General features: G+C 43.6%; 1 protein-coding gene across 1 annotated transcript in view; it reads left to right on the top strand.

Annotated features, from left to right (window-relative positions):
* The window catches only part of dst (dystonin), a gene marked incomplete at its 5' end in the record, with an annotated part of 180,712 nt that overhangs the window by 43,762 nt on the left and 110,464 nt on the right, over window positions 1–26,486 (top strand). Inside the window, 5 exons of the mRNA XM_080016404.1 lie at window positions 7,198–7,259; window positions 14,453–14,542; window positions 17,138–17,242; window positions 20,517–20,594; window positions 21,682–21,774. Of these exons, the coding sequence (XP_079872530.1) occupies window positions 7,198–7,259; window positions 14,453–14,542; window positions 17,138–17,242; window positions 20,517–20,594; window positions 21,682–21,774 (428 nt within the window). The remainder of the gene's footprint in view (window positions 1–7,197; window positions 7,260–14,452; window positions 14,543–17,137; window positions 17,243–20,516; window positions 20,595–21,681; window positions 21,775–26,486) is intronic.

Below are 26,486 nucleotides of genomic sequence, written 5' to 3'. Positions count from 1 at the left end.
GGCAGGCTATATAGAGAATGAAATAATGAAATCATGTCGATGTATGATATAATTTATTGAATATTCACAATAAAACAAGTCCCGTCAGTTAACGCTCTTTTAAAAATTAATAAGTAAATCTTACGCATATTAAAATTTGAAATCAAATCATTTCCGTTTGTGAACAATAAGTAATAAGTGCAGCTGCTTAAATTAACTATTTCACCTAAATACAATTTTGTTCAAAACAAAATAAATATGGCAAGTAGGTCTAAATAAATCATAAACTTTGTGGTGTTTGTTGGGACATCCATCGCCATATTTTACAATACAATGGATATTTACCACTGCTTTGGGTCAGAATTTAAATATCCAAAAAATAAATATGTGGATGTATGTGTCTCTGTTGTGAATGATACTTTATGTTTCTGCTTCTCCTCTGAGTTTTGAACGCTGCCGCTCTGTCTCCTCTCCGTGTGTTTACAAGCACGTGGGCGGCTTATTTTCATATGGACAAACGTGATTGGTGGTTAGAGGTGAAAGGTCAGCCTTGGATCGTCCAAGCTGATTGGCTTTCTGTCGGAACTTGCAGAACGCGGAAATAAACAGGTCTCTGGATTATTTTTATTTATTTTTTTGTCTCAATGATCGAATCGATTTTATTTAGACATCGAGGAAAAATCTATGGGGATAATAATCGTTAATAATAATAATTCAAATTGTGCTGGAAAGGGAATTATTTTCGCTGGATTTTATGACCTGAGAGATTTAAATATGTCAGCCCCTCTGTGGAGTCGTCCGCGGCTCCCGGCTCAGACTTGGGAGTGTGGAGATCTGCGGTCGGCTCCGGGTGGATCCGCTGCCCTGCATCCCCGAAGGCATGCTGCACTCGCCCACCTAACACGAGGGCTGCAGGAGCTACATTTGAATAGAATTTGAATATTACAAAAAAACAAACAACAAAGTTCAATATAAGTTCATCCACTTTGTTGCACAGTGAACGCACATTTGAGAGAAATATTCCCGCTAACGGTGCCAGGTCCGGTTTGGCGGAGACTCAGGCATGCACTCAGGCGTTGCACTGTGTGTACAAGGGAGACTGCAACTTTGACCAGAATGTCCAGTAATTCCTCAGAATCTGGCGTTGAAAGTGGGAAGTAAAACCGACCATCACCCATGGAATGCCCTCTAGTGCAGAGGTTCCCAACCACCAGCTCGCCGACCGTACAGGGCCAACGGGGTGTTTGCCCCTGGACCGTGAGAACACGGGTGGGATTTCTTTGCAGCAGAGCAGCAGCAGCGAGAAACGGAGTAAATTAAATAAATCTGGATTTTTTATTTGCTTTGGTTGGAGAAAAGATCACTCTGATCAGAGCTGCAGAGCTGCAGGTAGTAATTTTCCTTTTACTAGCAGAGTTGCCCTCTGGCAAAAATAGCATCAGTTTTTCTACGCCTATTTTGATGAGTAACTCAAAAGTAGTGTAATAAGTAACTTATTGTTTATTATTCAAAAGTCTAGTTTTGCTAAAGCTCTTAACTGTTTCGGTGTTAAATATTATCATATTTTTGTTATTATTTATATATTTTTATATTAAAATAAAAGTTACCTTTTGAGAAACAAGTGTTTCTTTACAAATCAAGACTGTGTAGTCTAACAATGGCATCAAGTCATCGTGGATTTGGAGAATCGTGACACTCCTACTATAGGTGCAGTTATCCCAGTTGTACATCTGTCACATTAGGGTACATACAGTAATGGATTGATTCTCGATGGGCTTGATTGTAATGGCGCCGTCTTACCATTGTGCCCATTAAGAGGAAGAGCTGTCACTGCCCATAACTCAACCATGAAGTCACCGGGAGAGAAGCTGGATGACTCGGGTGCCATCTTGATCTCTCTATAATAAAACTCTCTGAAGAAAGCTTCTCCCTGGTTCCGGTGTAGTTCAGCGGCAGGTTATGGATCCAAGCATCTAATGGATGAATGAAAAGAAATGTGCGATGAGACGTAGGTTCACGTGGAGGTGCAGCTATAGATGGATGATTTATTCATGTGAATAGAATGTGAATAGATTGAATGCAATTTAGGTATAATGAGATAACACACGCCAGTCAGACAAATGGTTCCGCACGACGTATGGGTTTGCTAAATGGTCACTGGGTGTGAAAGTCCAAGTTTTATGTTGAGTTTGTAGAGATTGATAAAGAGGATAAACTCCAGAGCGTGACCAGTATCAGCTGATGCTCTGGATATAGTACTCGATGTTGACACTTTCATTGTTACACAGAATCGTCAGGATTATCAGGGGTTATGAATAGAAAATGACATATTCCTCAGCTTAAAGTACACAAAGACTCATTTACACGTATTGTTAAGTCATTAGGATATATGCGTTCTAATAATCTCAATGATCTTTTTCCCCGCAGCGCTCGGCCTTTCTAGAATCCTTCCATTGACATCTAAAATAACATAGGAGCATTATAATGGCGCTATTTCATGTCTTGCACTGAGATCCAACCTTGTATTACCTTAGTGCTGTTGCTTCTTCCCAGCCGCTCCAGAGGGCGCTGTGCTATTAATCTCAGTTTCCTGCTTTTCCACAGCACTTCAGCAGTAGCACATTTTAACTGGGATGTAAATGAAAACACCCACTCGCCTTTAAATGTCAATTCCATTCCTGTTGCACGCTCATGTATGGATTTGGTTTTCAAGCAAGGGGGTTTCACACAACCTTACCACAGCGGATTGTAGACCCGGGGTTATAAGCTATTAATTCTCAGCTATTTAGGTCTAGTTGTCATATGTGCTATTTAGTATTTAGTGGCCAAATTGAGCCATGCAGCGGCCTTTGGCTGACCACACTGTGTGACGCTCACGATGATGACACGGTCTGTTCAGGAGCTGCACTGCGTCCTGGAATACTCCATCAGCCAATCTAAATTCATGACGTTCAGAGGAGCGGCTTATGTATTATGCAGTTAAGGATCTTATTTATGGGCATTATGGACCAAAATGGGATTCCCCTGCAGGCGAACCCTACAGTGCCGGTGGACTCGGGTGGTGTCCGACGGAGCGTTTGGATGGACGGGGGGGAAGTGACCCTTGATTTCTGTGGAATGAAGGCCTGCTGCTATGTCATGCTCACGGGTGGAGAGCGAAATCAGTTCCATCTGCTTATTTGTGTGTTTTATGATGGTCCTCTGGGTGGAGCTAGCATCCTGTTTTATTCCTTGTAGGCCATTACATACTGTCCTACTGACGCTGGTAATTCCAGTAGCTGCTTGTTCCTCTCAAGGTAGTTCAGAGGTAGTTCTTCCCTCCAAGGAGGGAGAGCTGGTCGGCTGGTAATCAGAGAAATGCCGGTTCCGTCCAGCAATCTGTCCGGCTCCTCCATGGAGACGTGCCCTTGGATGAGAAGCTGAACCCCAAACTGCTCCAGATGAGCAGGTTGGCGCCTTACATGAAGTATGAAGCCTTTGTGTCCCTGTTGCTTGAAAGCCTGCGGTGATAAATGTAATGCATCCATTTACAATTGGCATTGGACTTAATGTAAAACTCCTGAAGGACACTGGGATGTCCGGTGTTATGTGTCCAGTAAATCTCCCAGCGCGTTTACAGCGCACTGGCGAGAATCCCTCGACGGCCACCACGCACTGTCTCCCTGAAGCCGGTTAATGGTTGAATCACAGAAACCTAGTTCGAACAGTAGCTGCTTGTTCCGCTGAATGAAGCAGAGGCAGCGATTATCCCCCCCAAAAAAAAACAGTTTGTCTGTGAGGATCTGTCAGGAGGTAGAGCAGGTCGGCCGGTAATCCGATGATGCATCAGCGTTGGACTTCAGGTTAAACTTACGATAAAACTCTGGAAGGGCGTTGGGGTGTCGGGTATTACGCGTCCAGTAAATCGCACAGTGTGTGAACAGCAGAATGTGGTCGAACCCCTTGAGGCCATGACGCGCTGCCTTACTGGACTGTTGCTTTCTTTCTCAATGGTCAACCATAGATGGCTCCATTATAGTGCAAAATGTTTTTCAGGCCAATCCAGTTTTAACTGACTGTCTAACTACTATTTCTCGGTCAAATACATGACTGTATCCAATAGATTTCAGGAACCAGGCGGTTCAAGTGCCCCCCCCCTACAATAGTGTCAACCCAAAGCTGAAATGTGATTAAAACATTAAGACTCTTTTGTATGTTGTGCTGTTTATAGTGGAGGCTGGCACTTGGACTGGTTTTCCACATTTCCACCCATGCCAGTATTGCGGCGAGCGTTGGCAGGCGCACAATAGAACGTATCTGAACCTTTTTTGCAGCTCAAGGGTTTGTGGTTCAACATCCTGGGACCGTTTTCACTTTTTGGGTTTTTTGGCCATTCCAGAAAGCGCACGTGTGTGGTGGCGTTTCAACAGACTGTGATTTGAATCGCGGGTCCTTTAACAAACTGATCTTTTTACCCGACCAGAATAACTTGCAAAAAAACCTGGGAAAAGTTGTCCTCTTTCGTCAAGTAAATCTTTCCCCCCTCCGGTGACTTGGAGGCTGCTGGTATTGCCGTGATATTAACCCTAAATAGCAGGGAAATTAAAAAAAAAAAAAAAAAATCGAGTAACCGTGGAAAACTTGACAGGACTTGTTCCAGAGGCCTGGTGAGAAAAGAGGGAGTCTCGGTTTCTTGGCTGGAAGGCAGGCAGGCAGGCAGGCAGGCAGCTGCTGCGGAGCCTCTCCTGCACATGTGGAGCTCTGGGACCGGGAGGTCGCTCTGACTGCGTTCCCAGCGACGTGGGCTTCTCCCGGGAGGAGTGAGAGCAGCGGGAGGAAGAGGATGTGGAGCCTGCGGAGCGAGGAGGCGCACAGGGCTCGCCTGGTGGCCCGGATGTGCTGCATGGGTCAGTATGCGGGTCTGGATTTGGATTTTTGGAACTCAGCCGGAAAGAAGGAAGGAAAGGTTGTGAGGCCGATGACCGGCGTCGGCCTTGGGTTCAAAGTCCAGGAAAGAGGTCATTGTGTTTTCTGTTGTTGTTCAGATTAGCAGCGGGCTGCCAGGGCGGATCCACAGTAAAACTCAAGCAGCCGGTTTGAATTTGCTTGTTTCTTGTGGGATTGGAAGTTGGGAGGGTGGAGGCTGCATTTGATTTGGCTGATTTACGTGGCGATTGCTTGTATTTTCCGTAATTGGCTTGTGTCCCGTTTCTTGTGGGATTGGAAGTTTTTTCATTTTTTTTATCCTGTGTTTATGTCAGTTGATTTCAATTATGATCCCTGAGAGCTTCTGTGAAGAGAAGATAGAGCGTGACTGGGAAATTATCTTGTGTGTAGAATAACACTATTCCTTATATTTTCATATATATTTTGGTATTTATTTTTGGTATTTTAGAAAATTTCTGTATATTTGGCAATCTTTTTAAATATATTTTATTTGAATGTTTTATTTTTCATTTATTTTTTAATATTTTATGCTGTCTGTAGAAAAATGCACTAATCCTCACCATGACAAATTCCTCGGGAATAAACCGACTCTGATCTGTCATAGGAGATCTGTTTTTTAAATAAACAGCTTTTGTTTATGATGGCTTCTACGCTCTATTTGTCCACACAGTATTATGGTCATTCTGCATATACATAGCCATAAGAACTGTCAATGCTGACCTCACCAGGGGTCCTCACTGAGCCACACACATAGGCTCCACTACCGTACTGTACTGTATGTAGCATACTGTACCGCATACTGTGTCACTGTTCAGGGTTGTTCGGTGTCACCGTATTGCTGCGCCGTACTGTTGTATACTGTGCTGTATATCTCACAAACACTACCTCACTTTATTCACATGCCACTTTAATGCACATATCTGTATATACATAATTAGCCTATCCCATATACATAAGCCTATTCCCTTTATCTATTTTATTTTATTTTATATATTTTTATTTTATTCTATAGTATTCGACTTACTGCATTACGTTTTGGGAATCAGTTAGTTGGTCAAGTAGGAATTCTTAGGTAGCTACTGAGTCTGGGACATATTGTGTGAAATCACCGGGTGCGTTGCATTGACATTTCACTGCATATATGTATGAAAGTATGTATATGTATGTGATGAATAAACCTCTTGAATCTTGAATCATATAAAGAGTATTTCTTTTTTTTTTTTAATTTCCACGTGTTGAGAGGTTTGGCATCATGGCTCTTCATTCATAAACCGGAGTCATCCCTGACCGCCGGCTGTTCCGAAGCGGGGCGGTTCGGTTGTCATGGAAACAAAAATACTGTGGTGAGCCGTGAGCGGCGGCGTCGTGCCAACGCTGTAGGACGTGACTCTGCTTTTAAATCGCAGAAACTTGGCTCTAACAGCAGCTGCTTGTTCCTCTGAAGGTAATTCTGAGAAATTGGAGGGAAAAAATACTTTTCTTAATCTGCGAGGAGTTAACATAAAACGCCGCCGTTAAGACATTAATCTGTCATTAACTTTGATTGTCCCCCATGATGGATTCGTACGTGCAAATAGAAAGCAATAATAGGAACCTCTTGGGACCAACCCTAACTTTTTTTATTTTCCAGTTTGCTTATGAGAGAAAATTATAAGGAAAGTGCATTCGAAAAGTTCAACTGTTTTTGGGGATTCGGTTCTGACGAGTCACTCGGTAAAAAGAGTCGTCCCGTGGTCCGACTCTTCTTTGGTTTAGTTGCTGCAATGCACGGCGAGCGAGGGAGGACTTCCTGGAGGATGAACGAGAGGAGGAAGCGTGGAAGTCTCACAGGAATCAATGGATTCGGTCTAAATGTTTGATTTTGTTGTAATGCAAAGTGCAATTCACATTCAGTATGAATCCACCTTTAAAGTCACCCTGGACTGGGGTTTGCGGGTCCTGGGTCGATACGGTGCGCTCGGCGACTTCAGCTTCTGCCGAGAAAGACAGTCACAACGTAGTGAAATACCCAACCAAAAGTCTTTGGTCCATTGCATTTTCTGTGTGGCGCCACACCTTGGCATTAACATGTATAGATGGAGCGAGGCGAGGGACGTGAAAGCAGGTGGAGAAGTGGTGGCCTGGGACAGCGGTTGTTATTCAGAACTGACCCGCTGATTGATAAATCAGAATAGAGTATTACTGTGTGTGTGTGTGTGTGTGTGTGTGCGTGTGTGCGCGTGCGCCCGCCCCTAACAGCGCCTGTGTGAGAACCCATTTTCTGATGAAATTCTTTCTTTTCCTTTTCCACAGATGAAAGAGACAGGGTGCAAAAGAAAACCTTCACCAAATGGATAAACCAGCATCTGCTCAAGGTGAGAACCGTACAGTGACTGTTCTCCTGTTGGGATTTGAAATCTTTTATAGTATCAAAATCAGGTACGGCTGCAGGCAGCAATACGGAGGGTCCGGTTTAGTCGTGTTGGGTACGTATTACAGTTTTCCGAGACGCAGGAAACCTGACTTATTTAACATCAGTTCATGATGTGACAAGTGGAAGTTCCCGACAATACGGTTCCATTCAAACAGACCGAACACTGCTTGTCCCTCAGAGACATTTCATCATCTTTTTAAACTTTTGGGACTAAAGTAAAACGGACACGATTCCGACCTGTTGCTCTTGAGCTGCAAGCGAACTCCATGTGTGAGGACGCAGACATGGACACATACTCGGGGGTGAGTAAGGAATGTCAACATTTGAATTCCGCCAGCTTACTACACATGGCGCGTAAATAAAAATCCCTTTTGGGGCGTGGTTTCAAGTTGTCTGCCAAGGTGTCGCGCTCGCAAGTGGCGGGATGCAAATGACTTCAGAGAGTCGAGGCCAGGGATGATGTCGCAGAGAGGGCAGCTACTAAAACGAATAAACGAGACCTCAACCATGATGTGATCAGATACTTTTAGCCCAAAAAACGGCAAGATTAAAAATAAAATGAAAGCCCGAGCAGCCCTGGAGGCTGGACCCCCAGATAGATAAATACGCTTAATACAGCGATCAGCCACAACATTAAAACCACCTGCCTAATATAGTGTAGCTCCCCTCCATGCTGCCAAGGCATGGACTCCACGAGACTTTGAAGGTGTCCTGTGGTATCTGGCACCAAGGTGTTAGCAGCAGATCCTTTAAGTCCTGGAAGCTGCTGGTGCAGCAAGCTGTGACGCACTGTGTGTTCTGACACCTTTCCATCATAGCAGCATTAACTTTTTCAACAATTTGTGCTGCAGTAGCTCTTCTGTGCGATCAAACCAGACGGGCTGGACTTCGCTCCCCAGGCTCATCAATGAGCGTCCATGACCCTGTCGCCGGTTCACCGGTCGTCCTTCCTTGGACCACTTTTGGTAGGTACTAACCACTGCGTTGCGGGAACACCCCACAAGACCCGTGGCTTTGGAGATGCTCTGGCCCAGTCGTCTTGCATCTCAATGTGCTCCTTGTCAAAGTGGCTCAGATCCTTACGCTGCTTCAACACATCAACTTCAACAACTGACTGTTCATTTGCTGCCTCATATATCCCTGGGAATCGGAACACCTCTACGATATAAAGTGCATACAGCATATATATATATATATATATATATATATAGTAGAGGAATATATATATAGTAGAGGTATTCCGATACCAAATATTTGACTTTGATCAATATCAATCAATAACTTGAGATATAATATAATAACCAAAGTTAACACGTGTTTTCAAAAATATTTATGTACAAAATAACTGAGAACATATAACTGGGTCTCTGCTGAACATCACATCACTTGTCAAACCATTGAAATAACTCCATCCCATCCGTGGTGGTGTGAAGTCTCTGAAGAGGTCGGGTGGTTGACGCATCTCCGCCCTTGGCGGGACAAACCTTTCAAGCGTCTTTTTTTTCAAAGTGGCGCTGCGGCTCGTTGGGTTCGGCCTTTTTTTCGCCGGCCTTGGACGCCGAGCACGGGACCATATTTCACGCCGAGCGCCCTGCTTGTTGTGGACCGTCAGTGCGAGCGGCGGACGTTATATTGAGCGCCGCGGTCCAGGACATGGACGGGCACGCTCGCTCACAGGCCACGCCCGCGCCGTCAACGTCAGCAGTATTTATTTCCTAATCTGGCAGGATGGGGAGACCAGGATGGGGAGACCTTGCGGAGCCCGAGGCAGCCATTGGATTGGCTCCGAGTTTTGAAATGGCTCCTCTGGTTTGTTGTTCTAATTAAGCTGAGCTGTGGCTACTCCAGGTTATTTATTTCCCGGTGGACGCCAAACACCATTTCGCTGCAATATACGGTGCAGCACGCAACCCTAATGTTCTGGTTCTGCGGTAGATTAATGAAAATCTTCTCACTAATTTCGAATACATTTCTAACCTCGGCGCTGCAGGCGTTTTACCCAAAACAAACCTTTTTTTTGTCTGCTAATTGCTCCTTTCTTGAAGATCCAGTGAATGAAGGATCCATCAGACGTCAGATAATAACTGTTATCTTTCCCGCCGTCTGGTCCCGACATGCAGCCCGTCCCAGATATGTTCGTTATGCCACCCTTCTGTGTCTCCATGGCGATGGGTGTGTGGAAATATGGGAAACACCTCGTCTGGTGCAACAAGTACCTGCATGCGTCCTGTCAGAAGGAAATAGTTAATGGACATTAACTCTCATGGTGATTTGGTCCCGGTGATGAAGTTTGATTCATCAATATAAAAGATTCAATGGTTTTATCAGGGAGAAAGAAGAGTGTCCCTGTTACGCACGGTGCCTTTTTTTTTTGCTTCGTTCAATAAGGCAGTTCAGACTAATAAATAAATCAAAAATAAATAGATGAATAGATCAGGGTCTTTTTTGTTATATTCTTATTTTTGTTAAAAAATATAGATTGTTTTATTTTTTATGAACTCACCCCATTTGTCCTTCCTTACTTTTCATATACTTTTCATATGTTAACGAATGACTGACAGTTTGTACGAACCTGGACGTTGACTGTAGTAAAAAAAAACTTTACGAGCTGCCTCAGTTATCTGATTGGCTAAGCCACCATAATGTGACACTGACGAGCGCCGCTGCTGTTTGGCTCTCCACCAAAAGGCGAGTCGGGCATGCGGCGGCGGATCACACAGAGGATTTCCAGCAGCGTGATCCAAACCATAATGTTTAGTGAAGGTGCGTGTGGGAGTTTCAGAGCACGGGGGGGTGGATATTTCAATCAGCAGCGGGATTCGGTCCGGTAGATAGCGATCATATAGGAACCGGTGCCATAGTGGTAAAGGGGTCACAACCCAATGGGATGTTTATAACATCAGAGAGATAGAGAGACCCTGCAGGCATAGAGTATAAAGTATATACTAGAGCATATATATACACAGATCAGCCATAACATTTAAACCACTGCCAGATGAAGTGTAGAACATTGCTCATCTCATTCCAACGGCACCTGTCATGGGGTGGGATATACAGTATTATGCAGCAAGTGAACAGTCAGTTGTTGTAGTTGATGTGTTGGAAGCAGCCTAAGGATCTGAGCCACTTTGACAAGGAGCACATTGTGATGCTAGACGACTGGGTCAGAGCATCTCCAAAACCACAGGTCTTGTGGGGTGTTCCCGCTACGCAGTGGTAAGTACCTACCAAAAGTGGTTCAAGGAAGGACGACCGGTGAACTGGCGACAGGGTGATGGACGCCCATGGGTTCATTGATGCGTGTCGGGAGTAAAGTCTAGTCCGTCTGGTTCGATCCCACAGAAGAGCTACTGGAGCACAAATTGTTGAAAAAGTGAATGCTGCTATGATAGAAAGGTTTCTTAATAATCGATGGGGCGACATAGCTGCAGACCCCTGTCCACTGCAGAAAGCGCCTACAATGGGCACGTGAGCGTCAGAACTGGACCATGGAACGATGGAAGAAGGTGTCCTGGTGACGTTTTCTTCTACATCATGTGGATGTGGCCGGGGTTAGGATTTGATCCGATGGAGCCTCTGTGGGATGTGCTGGAACGACAAGCCTGATCCATGAGGGCCCCACCTCGCAGCTTCCAGGACTTAAAGGATCTGCTGCTAACGTCTTGGTGCCAGGGACCACAGGACACCTGCAGAGGTCTTGTGGAGTCCATGCCCCCACGGGTCACAGCTGTTTTGGCGGCAAGAGGGGGAGCTACACAATATTAGTGGTTATTAGTGGTGGTTTTAGTGTTGTTGCTGATCTGTGTATAGTACACTGTATAGTATATAGAATATTGTATATAGTTTAGAGCATATAGTATAGAGATTATAATATATAGTAGAGTATATAGTACCTAGTATAATCAGTGATGGATTAGCCATCTGGCATTTGGGAAAATACCATAAGGTCCGGCCTACTATGGGCTGGCCCATAACATATACCGGTATTATCGTAATAATTAGTGAGAGAGCCGATACGATGTCACCTTTAATGCATTAACACACCTTCAACCAGCGCTCTCAAATGTATATATATACCACCTAAGTCAAATTGTCAACAATTTGACTCAAGTAAAACTCATTTAAATCAATCAAATAATTTCGAAATGTTGTGTTACATGAGCATTTGTTTTATTTGCACGCTCGTGTTACAGCACGCAGATGTACGAGGGAATCGCCTCCAAATGTATGCCAGGTTATACACAACTACCCAAAAAATCCGTACATCATCATAAATCACTTTGTCAAGAGCGTGACTGTTCCCGTCGCAGCTGCAGCTGCCAAGCGCTCATTCCCCAAACAAAAACAAGTGTAAAACTATCTGAGGAGGACAACGGGACAGGATGGACAGAGTGGATCGGCCACGTTATCAATTGAAAGTGACCGGACGAAGACGCTGGACACAGGGCGCATTGTGGATGAACTCGCCGAGTGCATTTCAAATCGTGGTCGAGTACGGGTTCCAAGAGGGACTCACCGTTGTATCTGGTAAATCGCTATCTCAAGCTTTTTTTTGTTCACATTTAGTAGGGAGGTGCGGTGGGTGTTGGGTTTGAAAATCGGGGCCTCTGTTTTCTAGTATTCGGTATGTATCTCTACGGTCTCTTTACTTCCACATTTTTAAGGTGTTTTTTTTTGTCTTTTTCCAACGTCCAGGTTTCCTGATTCTCATATCTCTTCTCTGTCATCCTCGTATTCGCTCGAACACGTCACTTTGTTTTCTCAAACAGGTGTTTTCTTCTCATGGCTCTGACCCCCCCCGTAATTAAGACTTGGACCCCCCCCAAAAGTGGTCAAAATAACAGGTCGGGGGGTCGAAATCTTCACATATCCTTCTTAACTCTGATTGTAAACATTACAATATATTTCCCATATTCGTGGCTGGAAGAATCTCGTAATTCGATTTCAGACACCCCTAAAGTGGACCATACCATACGGAGCAGCTCGGAAGCTCAGCGATTTTTTTTTTTTCCCCAAGCAAAGCAAATAAAAACAGTGTGCTTTTTTTATTGTAGATTTATTTCTTGATCTCCGTTTTCTAATTGAATGGGGGGGGGGAGAAAAAATGGAAAAAAAAGCTCTGTGTTTAACAGGGACACTTTCTCAGTCACTGGAAAAACAATCTGGGGGTGGAAAAGAAAATAGCCAAAAGTGTAAAGTATACAGAATATATGAGTGATTCTGTGCACAGGATAATTAGAAACATCCCTGAAAGTATGACCTGGTTGTCTCCTCAGCCCAAAAGCTCGATCACGTTAGAAAACACACACAACTATTCAGTATATTTATATGTATGACAACCAGATTTCTTCTAGATTTAAATGTAAAAGATCGTCCCGCGTCCGGGATCAGGTCCAGAGGTGCCGTCGCCCTGACCCGGTAACACCGGAGAGACGCTCTATTTTGGAAGCACAGCTGTGGCTGTGGCCGGGATTACGGCAGCAAGACGCCTGGGCAAAGCAGGTCAGCGGGGGAGGGGGGAGAGAGAGGCCTCGGGCTGGATGCATTTAGTGCCTGGCTGGAGGGCTGGAGGGCTGGAGGGCTGGAGGACTGCAGGGCTGGAGGGCTGCACGGCTGGAGGGCTGGAGGGCTGCAGGGCCAGAGGACTGGAGGGCTGCTGGGCTGGAGGGCTGGAGGGCTGGGAGAAGAGTGGGTCTGGATGAAGTGATGAGAAGTCTGGCTCTCCTGGGGAGATTCGGCTCTTTTTTGTTGATTTTGATTTGTTCGACTCTTCGTTTGTGTGATTCAGTTCATTTTGGACGTGCGGCTTGTTGAGTGACTCGGTTAAAACACTGGTTTGATTTTTCAGATTTTTCTTCATTCGTTTGATTCTGTCAGTATCGGCAATGAAAAGTTTGGCTCTTTTAGGAGATTTGACGTCTGATTTCTCTAACTCTCCGCTTGCTTGTTCAGCTCTTTTTTTGGGGGGGGGGGTTGGCACTTTAAGTGACTCCGTGGGGGAAAAAAAATAGATTTTTTTTTCAGTTTTCGCCGACTCCTCCGTGTGATTCGGTCGGTGTTGGTGTGGAAAGTTCGGCTCTTCATTGGAGATTCGCTGTTCAATTTTGCCGACTCATCGTTCAGTTGATTCAAAATGATTTATTTTGGTGGAGGTCAAAGTGTAAATCAGTCACAGTTAATACAATTTATGCCGAATGACTTCATCTTTTTTTCCACACATGTAATGCACTCGTCTTTTTTTTATTTTATTATTTTATTTTATTTAACATGTGCTGTCAGCATTGCTGGGCATACAACACAGAGTATTTGTTCCATTGCATCTAGGACAGAGTTAGTCTGCCAGTGGAGTTCAACTTCTAAACCTGCGATGCAACTCTTTATTCATTCTTAAATCATCAACAACTGCTGCAATAATTCTGTCCTGTGGACGATCTGTAAGAAGAGCACAGTTTTTGGTGATAGAGAACCACCACCAACACCCCCCCCCCCCCCCTCTTTGGAGAACTATTTACCATGCTTTGGGTCCATAGTTATTGTCCTCTTTTGTTGTAGTGACTCCTGACACCAGAGTCAGTCATTTAGAGGTTTAGATCGCTTCAGTTAATCACACCGTTAACATTCGTAGGCTGGGATTGTCATTTCGAAAGAAAGAAACTCATTTGAACCGAGTCGCCTTTGTGTCAATCGAGCCATTATCGCTGTTTATAAAAGCAGGTGATGGAGGGATGGGGCTGATGGGAACATCCCAGCGCTGCTTTGAGGTCTGGAGGAAGTGAAATAGAAGGTGACGCGGTGAGCGTCACATGGAGTTCCGGACATTTTCCCTGAAGGTGTCATTTCACCGCCTGCTTTGAGGCTCGCTTCACCCGCTGCACAATTTTCGAAAAATACAGATTTTAATAGGTTTAAAACGTTTGCCCCATTGCAGGGCATTTAACAGCCTCTCCTTTAAGGGGGAAACTTTTATTGTAATGTCTCAACTTCCCCTCAAACATACTGTACGTTTCATTTTCAGTGACAAACGGAAAGGATGTTTTAAATGTGTCCGAAATGAGTTTTGGGGTGGAAGCTGTAGGCAAGGAGGGCTTTTCGGGGAAAAGGTTTTCATTCATGGCTGTCTCCTTTTCCCCGCAGGTACGGAAGCACGTGAACGACCTGTATGAAGACCTACGCGATGGACATAACCTGATCTCCCTGCTGGAGGTCCTGTCCGGAGACTCCCTGGTGAGCTTCGCTGTCATCTATTTAATATATATTTTGTATGTATCTTTAAAAATGTCTAACTTTTAACCAGGTTGTTGAACAGGCTGTCTCAGACGGCATGGCCGCTGTGGGCTGGCGACTTGAAATATCGTGGATACAAATTTTTGTCAAAGTCATTTTAATGACATGGTTCACCTGCCGCGTTAAAAAGACAGTGCGGCAGGAAGCGGCACGTCGTCGTCACGGCGACGCCTCAGTAACGCTGCCGTGTTTAAACAATGAGGAAGGTCACACCAAGAAGGAAAGCGTCACCGTCGCCAAAACCGCTCGGGTTTTTATTTATTTATTTATTTTTTTAGGTCTCTGCTCTATTTTTCCGGTCGCAAAGCGTAAACTGGAGCGAAGATTCCCGTAGAGGTCCACTCAAAATATTGCATTCAGTGAAAATATTGAATTACCGAGCCTGGTATGCGTCAACCACACACACACACACACACACACACACACACACACACACACACACACACACACACACACACACACAAGCTCTGGAAAAGAAATGAAGAGACCACTGCAAAACGATGGGTTTAGTCAGGTTTGACTGTGTACGTGTTTAAGGAAAATTAACATTTTTGATTCTGTAAAACTACCGACCACATTTCTCCCAAAGTCCAAATGAAAATGTTGTCATTTAGCGCATTTATTTGCAGAACATGACAACCGGTCGAGCAACCTTCATTAAGCCACCTGACGCTCACCGTATCCCTCTGCCACTGAAGCCAGCATCGAACCCTTCTGTTCCTCACTCAGAAGAACTTTTCTTTTCAGCTCTTTTGGCCAATAGTTGTGTTTTTTGGGGGGTTTTTTTATTCAAATTACTTTTGAGGTACTACGAGCGCTGTTTTTGCCATCCAGCTGGTCCTTCTGCAAGAGGATAGTGATTTGATACTTTTTCTTATCAGATAAGGTTGGGTTGGGGTGATCACCTGATCAGTACCTCACCAAGTAGAACAAGGTTTTCCTGTGTGGGAATGTGGCGACGCATGTGCTGATTTAAGACAAGAAATGGAGTGGTCTCTTAACTTCTTCCAGAGCTGTATATATTTTCAAGATTCAAGAGGTTTACTCGTCACATACATATGCATACGTTCATACACACGCAGTGAAATGTCTTTGCAAAGCACCCGGAGATTATGCACAATAGTTACTAAACCGAACATAATTGCTAACCTACTTCCTGCCTAGCAACTAACCGAAACTACCTGATTCCTAACACGTGATGCAGTTAGTGAATAGAGTAATATAAATAAAATTAAATTAAGATAAGACTCAAACAGATAATACAGAGTGGGGGTACAAAATAGGTGAAGTGAAGGGATGCTGTGTGTGTGTGTGTGTGTGTGTGTGTGTGTGTGTGTGTGTGTGTGTGTGTGTGTGTGTGTGTGTGTGTGTGTGTGTGTGTGTGTGTGTGTGTGTGTGTGTGTGTGTGTGTGTGTGTGTGTGCGTGCGTGCGTGCGTGCGTGCGTGCGTGCAAAAAATAAAATAACAAACTAATACATTTTCCCCCCACAACAAACATCACTTATGGAAAGTAAATATTATCATTCCAGCAGGAAAACAAATATCACGCCCAGGAACAGACTTTTTATATGGACTAATAGACTAGAGTATAGAGTATTTTACTTCGTACTTGGGAAGTAGTTTTATAAACGTTATTGCTCTAGTACACCAACGTCTCCGTGCTGCTTGGAGCCGCTGCCTGTGAGCTCCAGTCCAACCAACTTGTCAAGCAATAGATGTGTAGTAGAGAAATCTGTCAAGTTATTTATAAGGTATTATTAAGCTAATGATGTTTTCATCTAAAACATGCCATGGATGTACATCCATGGCATGTTTTTCTTCATTTCATAATCGAACCACAAATAGCTGATAACTAAAAATAATCAGAAAACACTTCATTACAGAAACAGCTGAATAAATACACATAATAATAATACTATATCGATTGTGGAAATCTCCTGCATCCTCCTCTGGTTAATGGGGCGAACCCACCGCTGCCGTCCCTGCTTCTCCCTCGGACCCACGGAGAAGAACTAGCACCGCCTTCCACCTGTCAAAAGCTGCAATGTATTTCAATTGTATTACTCATCCCGGCGATAAAATCCATTGAGAAAATTGGAAAATGTGAACACGTGTTGGAATTTCCTCGAAACACCACCCGGAAGCTCCGCGCGTCACACCTTTTCGCTGCAGAGCCTGATTCTCCATAGGAATGGATGGACTTCCGGTTTGTTGATGTCGTTTGTTGGATGCGGTGTGTGTACCATGCAGAGCAGATCAGTTCAACTCGGCGTCTGGATTCCAGCGGTTTGGGAACACCGAGGGCGGGCCATGTTGGTCGGCCATGTTGGTCGTTGCCGTCTCACCACAGGAAACGATCACGTCCGAGTGTCTACCTTAGATTTTTGTTCATGTGTATGTCCACATGTTTCTTTCTTCCTCCCTCCTCTTTCCTGCTCCTCTCCTTGATTTGTTTTTCTTTCTTTCCCATCCCTCCCTCTTCCTCCCCTCATTCCGTCCGTCCCCTCCTCCTTCGCTCCCTCTCTCCGTGAGAAGCCGAGGGAGCGTGACTTTCTGAGGACGTTGCGCTTGGTGAGTGGTTCTGCTGCATGTGGCGTGGCGCAGCATGGAGGCCGTCTGGAGGGTGGTGATGATGAGGGGGTAGGTGCGCTTCATCGCCCCCTGCTGGTAACCCACTAATGAAACCGTGTGCCGCGGTCATTCACGGGCGCGTGGGAAAAAACGCCACCACGCAGTGATGGTATGGGAATGAAAACGCTGGATTGCTCAATGTCATCTCCTTATGGAATAATGAGATGATATATATATATTTTTTTGACAAATTTATTTCTCGGGAATGCAACAATATTAGTAGCAGTTATTGCTTTAAATTTCTTAAACCTACATTAAGTTTTTTGTGTCCACTTAAAATTTCAAATTTCCGAAACTAAGTTTAAGAAATTAAAGCAATTTTGATTGAAAATGAATCGCTTTGTTGTCAAATTAGTCTATGCAACTTTGAGTTGCATAGCGGCGGCCATGCCTAGCCACAAATGATGATAGTAAGGATACAACGAAGGATGCAATGTGGTACTTGAATGTTGTCACAGTCTTTGTTATGCAAGATTACATTACTGATGCTAGAGAGCAGGCCTATTCAGCTGGTGGCCCGCGGGCCAAATGTAGCCCACCTGCTAATGCAGACCGGCCATTTGAATAAATGGAAAGGTTGGTGATGAACTGTAGATCCATTCATTCCAAAAATACCTGTTAGGCCAAAAGTACAACATGTGACTCTGCAGAAGCAGTGTGCTTTACCAATGTTAAATACGATCTAGATGTGCATCGGTTAATTTTAAGCATTTTGTAAATTGATGGAGATAATTTGACTAATATGAAGGTGCTTTTGCATTTTGTTTTTATGTTTTTTAAAGGGACCTATTATGCCTCTTTTCAACAAGTTAATATAGTTCTTGGAGGTCCCCAAAACATGGTTTTGAATTTTTTTTTTGCTGAAGATACCCCACTGATTTTGCATTCTAGCTATTCTAACATGCCTCTGAACCAGGGGTCTCAAACAAGAACTACCCTGTCTTCTGCTAGACCGCGTTGAACATTAAGGGAAAAGCAAATTGTGCCAGCTTTTTGTGCATAAATTAATTTCCCTAATAATAGGACAAAAAATAGACAAATAAACAAAAAACATCTTTGTGGTATTCTACTTTTTTTCTAAAATTGTGTGTATTACACATGTTGATTGAATTTGCGGGCCAGATTTAACAATATTTTATGCTCATGTGGCGGGCCTGTAGTTAGAGATGTCTGCTCCAAACCATCCTGTACCAGGGCGCTCTGTTTCTGTGGGATGGCGCCACCCTCCTGAGACCCCTAGTTCTCTGAGCAAATGGGGTTTGACCTTGACTTCCAGGTTCTGTTGTATTTAGTCGGTATACTTTCACTGATTTCACCTTATCAGTCCACCCAAATCTTTTCCTGAACAATTTTTAGGTGAGAAATTAGCAATTCAGTTGCTTTAACTTCCCAAATATTAGATCTACAAGGCAATTTAAAAGTTTGTTAAGACTTTGGTCAGGAAAGGGCACTGCCGGTTGCACCGCACGGGGCTTTTGTTTCATTCAGGAAACGTCGGAAAACAAAATCAATAAGTTGACAATAAAGGCAGTTTTTTTGTTTTTTTTGAGCAGGAAACACACAGAATTATTATTTTTAAATACTTTAATTTCCATGGTCTGCAGTTTCTTCACGGACAGTTGGTATTAATTCCTCTTTCTTTTAAAAGATTTGTGCTGGTCAATACGTCAACAGAGAGAGAAAGAGAGACACAAATCTGAACGGCTTGTTTCCGGGCATGTTTTCTGAAATGTACAACTCACAAAAAAAACTTACTGAGTTGTCTTGTTTGACAATTTGTGTACTAGTAGGTCCATCAGAGACCCATATGTACGTGCACAAGCACTGAAAAGGGGACACTTGAAGTGTAGCTCCAATGAAAGTAGCTTGCTGAGTGATGCGGCAGTTCGGCCAGCGACACGCCACCCGAGTGACGCTTTCAGGGACCTCCGGCACAGAGACACCGATGATGAGGTTGAGAAGATGCCAGTTTATTGTGGAGAGTGGGCTCGGTGGAACAAGCCCCGGGGCAGATGGACAGCATGTCATGACAAGGGCTCCTCCTTTCCCGAATGTGTGGGGATGGGGGTTTTACCTGTTGCTCGTTAGACCAACCAACGAGCAGCAGGCGTACAGCCACCCTGATCCCGGGCCGCAATTTCCCATCCCAAGGACTCAAACCACACCATCCCCACACCACAATTTCTATCAGGTTGAAGATCGCTCCCAAATAATAACTTACCAGAGCTTGGTTGTATTATTGCAATTATTCGGGATTTGACCTCCCTGCTCGGGTCTCTACATTCTTTGAAAGAGCTTTGCATTCAGCGGTGAGACGCAGTGAAATTACTTTAAACCCTCTCAAACACCAGGACCTTTGCCATCCGCTGTGGTTGGCTGTTCTCCGTGGAGGCAGGAGGAGCCGCGGATGCATGAATGAATGTGTCTCCCGCTGAGAAGAAGCGATGGAGGGACGAATGAATTGAGTGTTTCCTGCAGCTTCACTCCGGACCCAGCGTCTCGTTCCACATCATCTCCACCTCTCGCTGCGGCCGGTTGACTCCCTCACGCAGTCACTTCCTGCTGCCGCACTAACCATGCCGGTTCATTCTTGTATATAGATGTTCAGTTTCATTTTCAGAATCGCACTCAGAATCTTGTTTATTCGGCCGAATACATTTTCATATACGAGCAGTTGATGGTGTGCTGCTGTACAGACAATTAGCATTAAAGAAAGAAATTAAGTAAATAAATGGATTAAAAACATTTCCAGAATATATATATATATGTATATATATTCTATTATATGCAATAATACGGGCATGGATAAAATGGAGTAGGTATAAGTTATTACAAGGTTATCAAATACTAAATTATTCCAATGTTATCACAGTGTTATTACCATATTGCATGCACAAGGTGTGTGTGTGCGTGTTTCAATTATATTTTTTAATACTCTAATTACTCTCTTACTCTTTAATTACTCAGTTTTAATCAGCTTATGGAATGATTTTCTCTCGTTTACTCTTAATCTGTAGATATTATACAATTATATGTTATACATTATAAACGATGAAAAATGCCGCACGATGCAAATGAAATCTAGTGTTATTTTTTGCACTGATTTTAACTTTGGCTGCTCCTGTCTGGACTTCTTCTCCTCCTCTCTTCTATGTCTGTCCCTCGGAGGGTGAGGATCGGCACCGCATGTCCTGCTGTGCAATTGTGTTTTTACTGCGGTTTCCCTGGTGATGGGAGCAGGTTGTTAACGTATACCCCTGGTGGTCTGTCTGTGTCCCTGCAGCCTCGGGAGAAAGGACGCATGCGCTTCCACAGGCTCCAAAATGTCCAGATCGCGCTGGACTACCTGAAGAGGCGGCAGGTGAGGACACCCCCTCACTCCCTGGATCAGCTTCCATTTATTTACTGTGTGTGTGTGTGTGTGTGTGTGTGTGTGTGTGTGTGTGTGTGTGTGTGTGTGTGTGTGTGTGTGTGTGTGTGTGTGTGTGTGTGTGTGTGTGTGTGTGTGTGTGTGTGTGCGTGCAGTATATATATGTGTGTGTGTGCAGTGTATATATATATATGTGTGTGTGTATATGTATCTATGTGTGTGTGTGTGTATATGTATCTTTGTGTGTGTGTCTGTGTGTGTATGTATATGTATATGTAATTGCAATTATTTTCAGTATCGGTTAAGCACCGGTATTGGAAAAAACCCAAATGATACTCAACCCTAGTGGTAATGCTGACGATGCGTTCCATGGGAAAATTGTATTTGTAACTTGCGTTAGTAGTGATTCTGAAAAAGTGAGTTTTGCATGATGGTTCCCCTTTTAAAATGAAGCCGTTAGAGTTCCAGCTTTCTGTTTTCACGACACACTTTCTCTCAGGGAATTATCACAATCAATATTTGGCCAAGTACATTGTCATGTACGAGGAATTTGGGGTGTAATTTTGAATGAAGAATTGGTGGCATTGCTGCTGAGACCATTTGTACAAAGAAAATAAATATAAAACATGAAGCTAAACAGTCTGGGGAACAATATAAATAAAACAAATTTACAAAAATATAAAAAATAAATAGCCAAATTTGTAAAGTATCTAAAATATACAGAAAATACAAAATGCGGTTCTGTACACAGGATAAATATAAGTAAAAGGCAATATCTGGTTGCTAGTGTGGCTGTTGGTATGACTGGATGTAGCAATTTGGTTTTGTTATAAAACAACAGCGTTGGCTTTTTCACTGAGTTTCCATTTGTTTAATTATCTTAAAAGCCTGGAATTGGGGGATTACCCCATTACAATTACTGTTCTGCCCCCTGCTGGCAGGTACGTAGGTAGTATTACACCAGGACAGTTTAGTGTTTTCATGGCCCTTTGCACAGGAATACAACATTATGCACGATATGTTTTTGCTTCAGATTTCAGAATAATTAGTGATTCACTGATGTTTCTGGTGTTTTCAGGTCAAACTTGTAAATATTAGGAATGACGACATTACGGACGGGAACCCCAAACTGACCCTGGGCCTGATCTGGACCATCATTCTGCACTTTCAGGTATGAGTTTTGGGTTATTTTCTGTATGTGCATTGCATGGTTTCCCTGAGTCAACTGGTGGATAGCATATGTTTATTTGATACAGTTTTACACAGAACGCTTGACACTCTTTTATTTTTTAATTTTTTAGAACAATACATTGCTGTCACTGTTTGCTTTTTTATTGAGATCCTTTCTGTGTCACGGAGGCAGCGGGGTAATTCAGGTTTGGCCTGAAAGTTGCTGCTGTAGATCTTCCAAAAAGAGGTTTTACTCAAAATGTTGAGATTGGATTGTTTAGATCTGCCTCGTACGCCGTGGGCACACTACACTACTTTCTGTCTTGTGGTTTGCACACTTCATGACTGATAGGTGACCGGGAAGGAAATATTTTAAGGGGAGCTGAGAAGTTAAACTTTAATTTATTATAATTATAATGTCTTCTTTAAATTAATGTTCACTTTAATTGGTTGGGTATTAATGTGCAATATGTTCAATAAAAGCATGTTGGAAAGTTTATTTCATTTATTAATTCAGTGGGCGTAGGCTATTCAATGCTCGGGGTCTATGTTAGCAGTGTACCTATTGAAGCAGAAAGACATGGGAACTGTGTAGCTAATATGCACATTTCAATATTTGTTTATTTATTGCAAGCCATATCGTCATCAGCATCTTTAATGTCGTTGACTGTTGTTTTGTGCTTTTTATTTTTTATTTTAAGTACCGATTCAGGCTCCGTTTAGGCGCAGGTACCGTTTTAAAAGTATCGGTTTGGCACCGGTATCGGAAAAAACCCAACCGATACCCAACCCTAGTCATATCATACAGACTGTAGGAGCCGATGATACATTCCATGGGACTGGGAAAATTGTAACTCGTGTTTGTAGTAATTCTGCCTGTCACCCGGACTCTGAAAAAACTATAATTAGTCACAGAGAGTCGACATTGTGTCAGCCAATGCTGCGTTCAGTGGAAACTCTGAAAGTTGTAACTCGTTTTAGTAGAAATACTGACGTGAAGACGAGCGACCGCACGGACGTCTTTGTTGCGTAGGCAACCACGGTTCCCTGAGGAGGGAGCAGATATATTACTCATGGGACTGATCGTCAGATCATGTAATCCAATCCAAACGCTCTGAATTCATGGACATGTTTGGGGAGAAAATGCTTATGGGATACTTTCTCAAACACCTGCATACGCAGGTCTGTGCGGTAAACACAGCATGGGGCAGAGCAGACCTTGTAACGTCCAACATGTGAAAACGCACAAATGTACGAGGGGAGCTGCCTGACATATTTCCTCCACCGACACCACCCTGAAGAGGTTCCAAGAGGAGGAAACTCCCCTGGTGGAGTGTGCGTGCAGGCCCTGAGGGGCCTCTAATGACAGGCTCCTATAGACCAAGACTATGGCTTCCACCACCAATGAGCCAACCGCTCCTTGGACATGGGCCGGCCCTGTGCTACAAAAATAACTGGTCCTGCGCTTGAAGTCGTGAGTGGTAATTACCTTGGGGGTGAAGGAAGCGTAAGGATGCATGACCACTCTATCACCTCCACCCACCAACTGTATGCAGGATGGGTGGACTGACAAAAATAATAATAATAATAATAATAATAATAATAATAATAATAATAGCTTTATTTATATAGCACATTTAAAGACAGTGTTTACAAAGTGCTTTGACAGAGAAATAAAAGCACAGTGTTCAAATCTTGAAATTAGAAGGCAAAGGAACAATAATAAACAGTAAATAAACTCATTCATTAAATTGTAAAAGCGGATAAAAAGACAAGCCCCCCCCCGAAAAAAAAAAAGTAGATACAATATGATAAGAAATACAAATAATAAGAAAAAATGTAAATAACTAAATAAGTAAAAAATAAAATAGATAAAGAAAGGGAGAGACATCACATAAAAGCAGATCTCTAAAAATGGGTTTTGAGAAGTGGCTTAAAAGAAGTCCCTGACTCTGCCAGCCGAGTCTCCTCAGGGAGGTCGTTCCAAAGTCGAGGGGCCCTGACAGAAAAGGCGCGGCCACCTTGAGCTTGAAGTCTAGTGCCCTGGCACTCTGTATAGTGGCAACCGCCGCGTCCGAGAGGCCCGCATCCAAGAGCGTCTCCATCTCAGGCACCAGGCCCCAAGAGGCTGTCGGTCAGGGTGTGAGTGCCAGATCCTTGCCGGGCGTCCGGTCAGTAGGTCTCACCGGAGGGGGATCTCCAACGACGGACACACACCCATATTGCACAGGGGCCACCAGCCGCAGTACCAGCTTGTCCTCCGGCACCCTGTCCGGTGCCGGCTGAACGAGTGCCACAGGCGGATAAGCGTGGAGCGGCACTTCCGGCCAGGGGCCAACGCACCCGCAGCCAACGGTGGCTCGTCCCCCCTATAGTCCTGCAAGAGCCTCTGCTTGACCGTCCAGGAGCACCGATTCCATCTTTCCCCTGAAAGTGGGTGGGGAGCGGGCAAACCGGATGACGGAGCCCCAGGTGACCGTTTCCCGGATCCACAGACTCGTAGTGCACACCCGCTAAGCCGCTGCACATTGCGGCAGCGCCGGATTTTGCACGCGTGCCCGCTTACCCCGTGGGTCCGAAGTGTCCGAGCCCGGGGCCCCCCGTGGGCGCCCAGGCGCAGCGCTCATTGGATCAGGCGTGTGCCCGTTATAATGTGACAGGTATTATTTTATTACTATTAACCTTTGTTATGTTTGGAAAAAATTAAGTTAAAGTATTACCAGAAGACAATTGGATTAAACAAAGCGCAGCTGTTAAACGTCATATATACACTTCTGAGGACAGCTGGCACGCACCAGAGTAGGTTCTATAAAATAGAAAACCCAATGTCCCAACATCACTTTCAGAATTTATAGACATTCTGGAGATATCAACATATACAAACTTCCTGAATTATAATTTCCGCTAACAAGAACCATCAGCAATTACACAATACAAGGAACATGTATTTATAATGTATGTGTTTTGAAATGTTTTCATTCTTTTAGTGTTTTTGGTGTAGCCCACTACACACAATTTATTTAATTATATATCCTCTACAATTTAAGTCAGTGAAACCACTTAGCTTAGTTTATTTATTTATAGGTTTTATAAAATACATTATTATTTTGAAGGCAGTTTTCTGTTGTTTTACAAAGTGCCATGAAAAAAAATACTGTTCCTCAAAATGGTTTGATAATCATGATAAATGATCGTGATCACAATATTGAGTCAAATGATTCTCATTTCAGCCATAATCAAGCAGCCTTACTTCAGAATGATAAGCGCCGTGAGTTGCGACGGATGAAACCCACCCACAGCCGCAAACACCACCCACAGCCGCAAACACCACCCGATCATAGAATTACACTGTGACCAGGCCGGAGTGAATGAACCTCTGCAGTCACCAAACACACCGCAACAGAGAGCGAAGCACACTCCAAGTCCCAATAAGCTGGATTGAAAGAAACCGACATCTAAAGCAAGGATCAGAGTAACGTAACTCAAGGAAGGAAAGGAAGGACTGGGGGAAAAGTAAAAAGTTTGCATTCGTTTTCAAAGCATCTTTTATCAATCCATTTGAATCGAGCTCTAGTCTCACTGTAGGCTTATTTTCTTGCAAGCTTTTTACTTCTGCTTTTGAAATCTTTTTTTATTTTTTATTTTACAGATCAATATATTTTGCTTTTGGTCTTTTTTTATTTTGAATGCGAAATAGATTATTTGACTTTTCATTGAAAATATTCTATTGACATTTTCAAATATGCTTTTATGTCTACGATTTTTTTTATTTTGAATTCAATACATATGGTGCAAACTTGACCCCATGATGGTTTTTTTTTTTCAGAACAGAGTAGTTGGCTCAGCTGGATGTTTACCATGTTCAATGAATGATAGTTAAACAAATAACTTTTATAGTGTTTGCAAAGTGCGAAAAACACTTTACACAATTTACTGATAAAAAGAGATTTATTGACAGTGAAAAAGGACACAAGCAAGGTTGACGTTAATAACATAATTATTTGACATACAAGACGTGACTTGTTTACTTAGTTTAAAGCCCAGTGCCAATAAAAATCTTGACTGACACAACTTCTGGTCGTAGTGCCGGAATGAAACTGAAATTCCGCACTGCAGAGGAGGCGGGGCTTATCACAGAGTAATGAATGAGCTTCCGGTTTGTTCTTGTCGTTTTCCGGATTGGGTGTGAAGCAGGCTTAAAGGGGACTTTATGCTTTTCCTTGTTTTCTGTCATATATATATATAATGTTACAATGTGGGATGTTCATATTAGACGTGGCCAAAGTGTCGAATAATGAGGTAAACTCATGACAAAGTCATCGCTGTGAACAAAATGCCCAGGCTTCCGACCGCTCTGAACGCTCGGAAGTTATGGAGTAAATGGAACGAAGCTGTGATCAAACCCCATTGGCTCACGTAGCTCGTGGCCTCCGGAGGGTGGCTCCACCCCCCGAAACAGAGCGTTACAAACACAATGGATTTAGAGGTACAGTTTGTTAGAATGGCTCTAATATATCATCTCAGTGGCATTTTCGGCCAAACAATTGTAAAACATGTTTTTGGAGACCTCAGCGACCTATAACAACGTGTCTAAAAAGGATCATAATATGTCCACTCTAAGACCTTTTACCCGTTTATATCTGGGAAAGTGCAGATTGGAGCTCAGTGTTTGAACTGTGGCTGCCGTTCAGGACACGTCGACTGTCAGGGAGC

This window comes from Zeus faber (genome assembly GCF_960531495.2).
Source record: "Zeus faber genome assembly, chromosome: 16".
Classification (NCBI taxonomy): domain Eukaryota; kingdom Metazoa; phylum Chordata; class Actinopteri; order Zeiformes; family Zeidae; genus Zeus; species Zeus faber.
The sequence above is the reverse complement of the archived record's forward strand: the minus strand, read 5'-3'. Positions and strand labels throughout refer to the sequence as shown.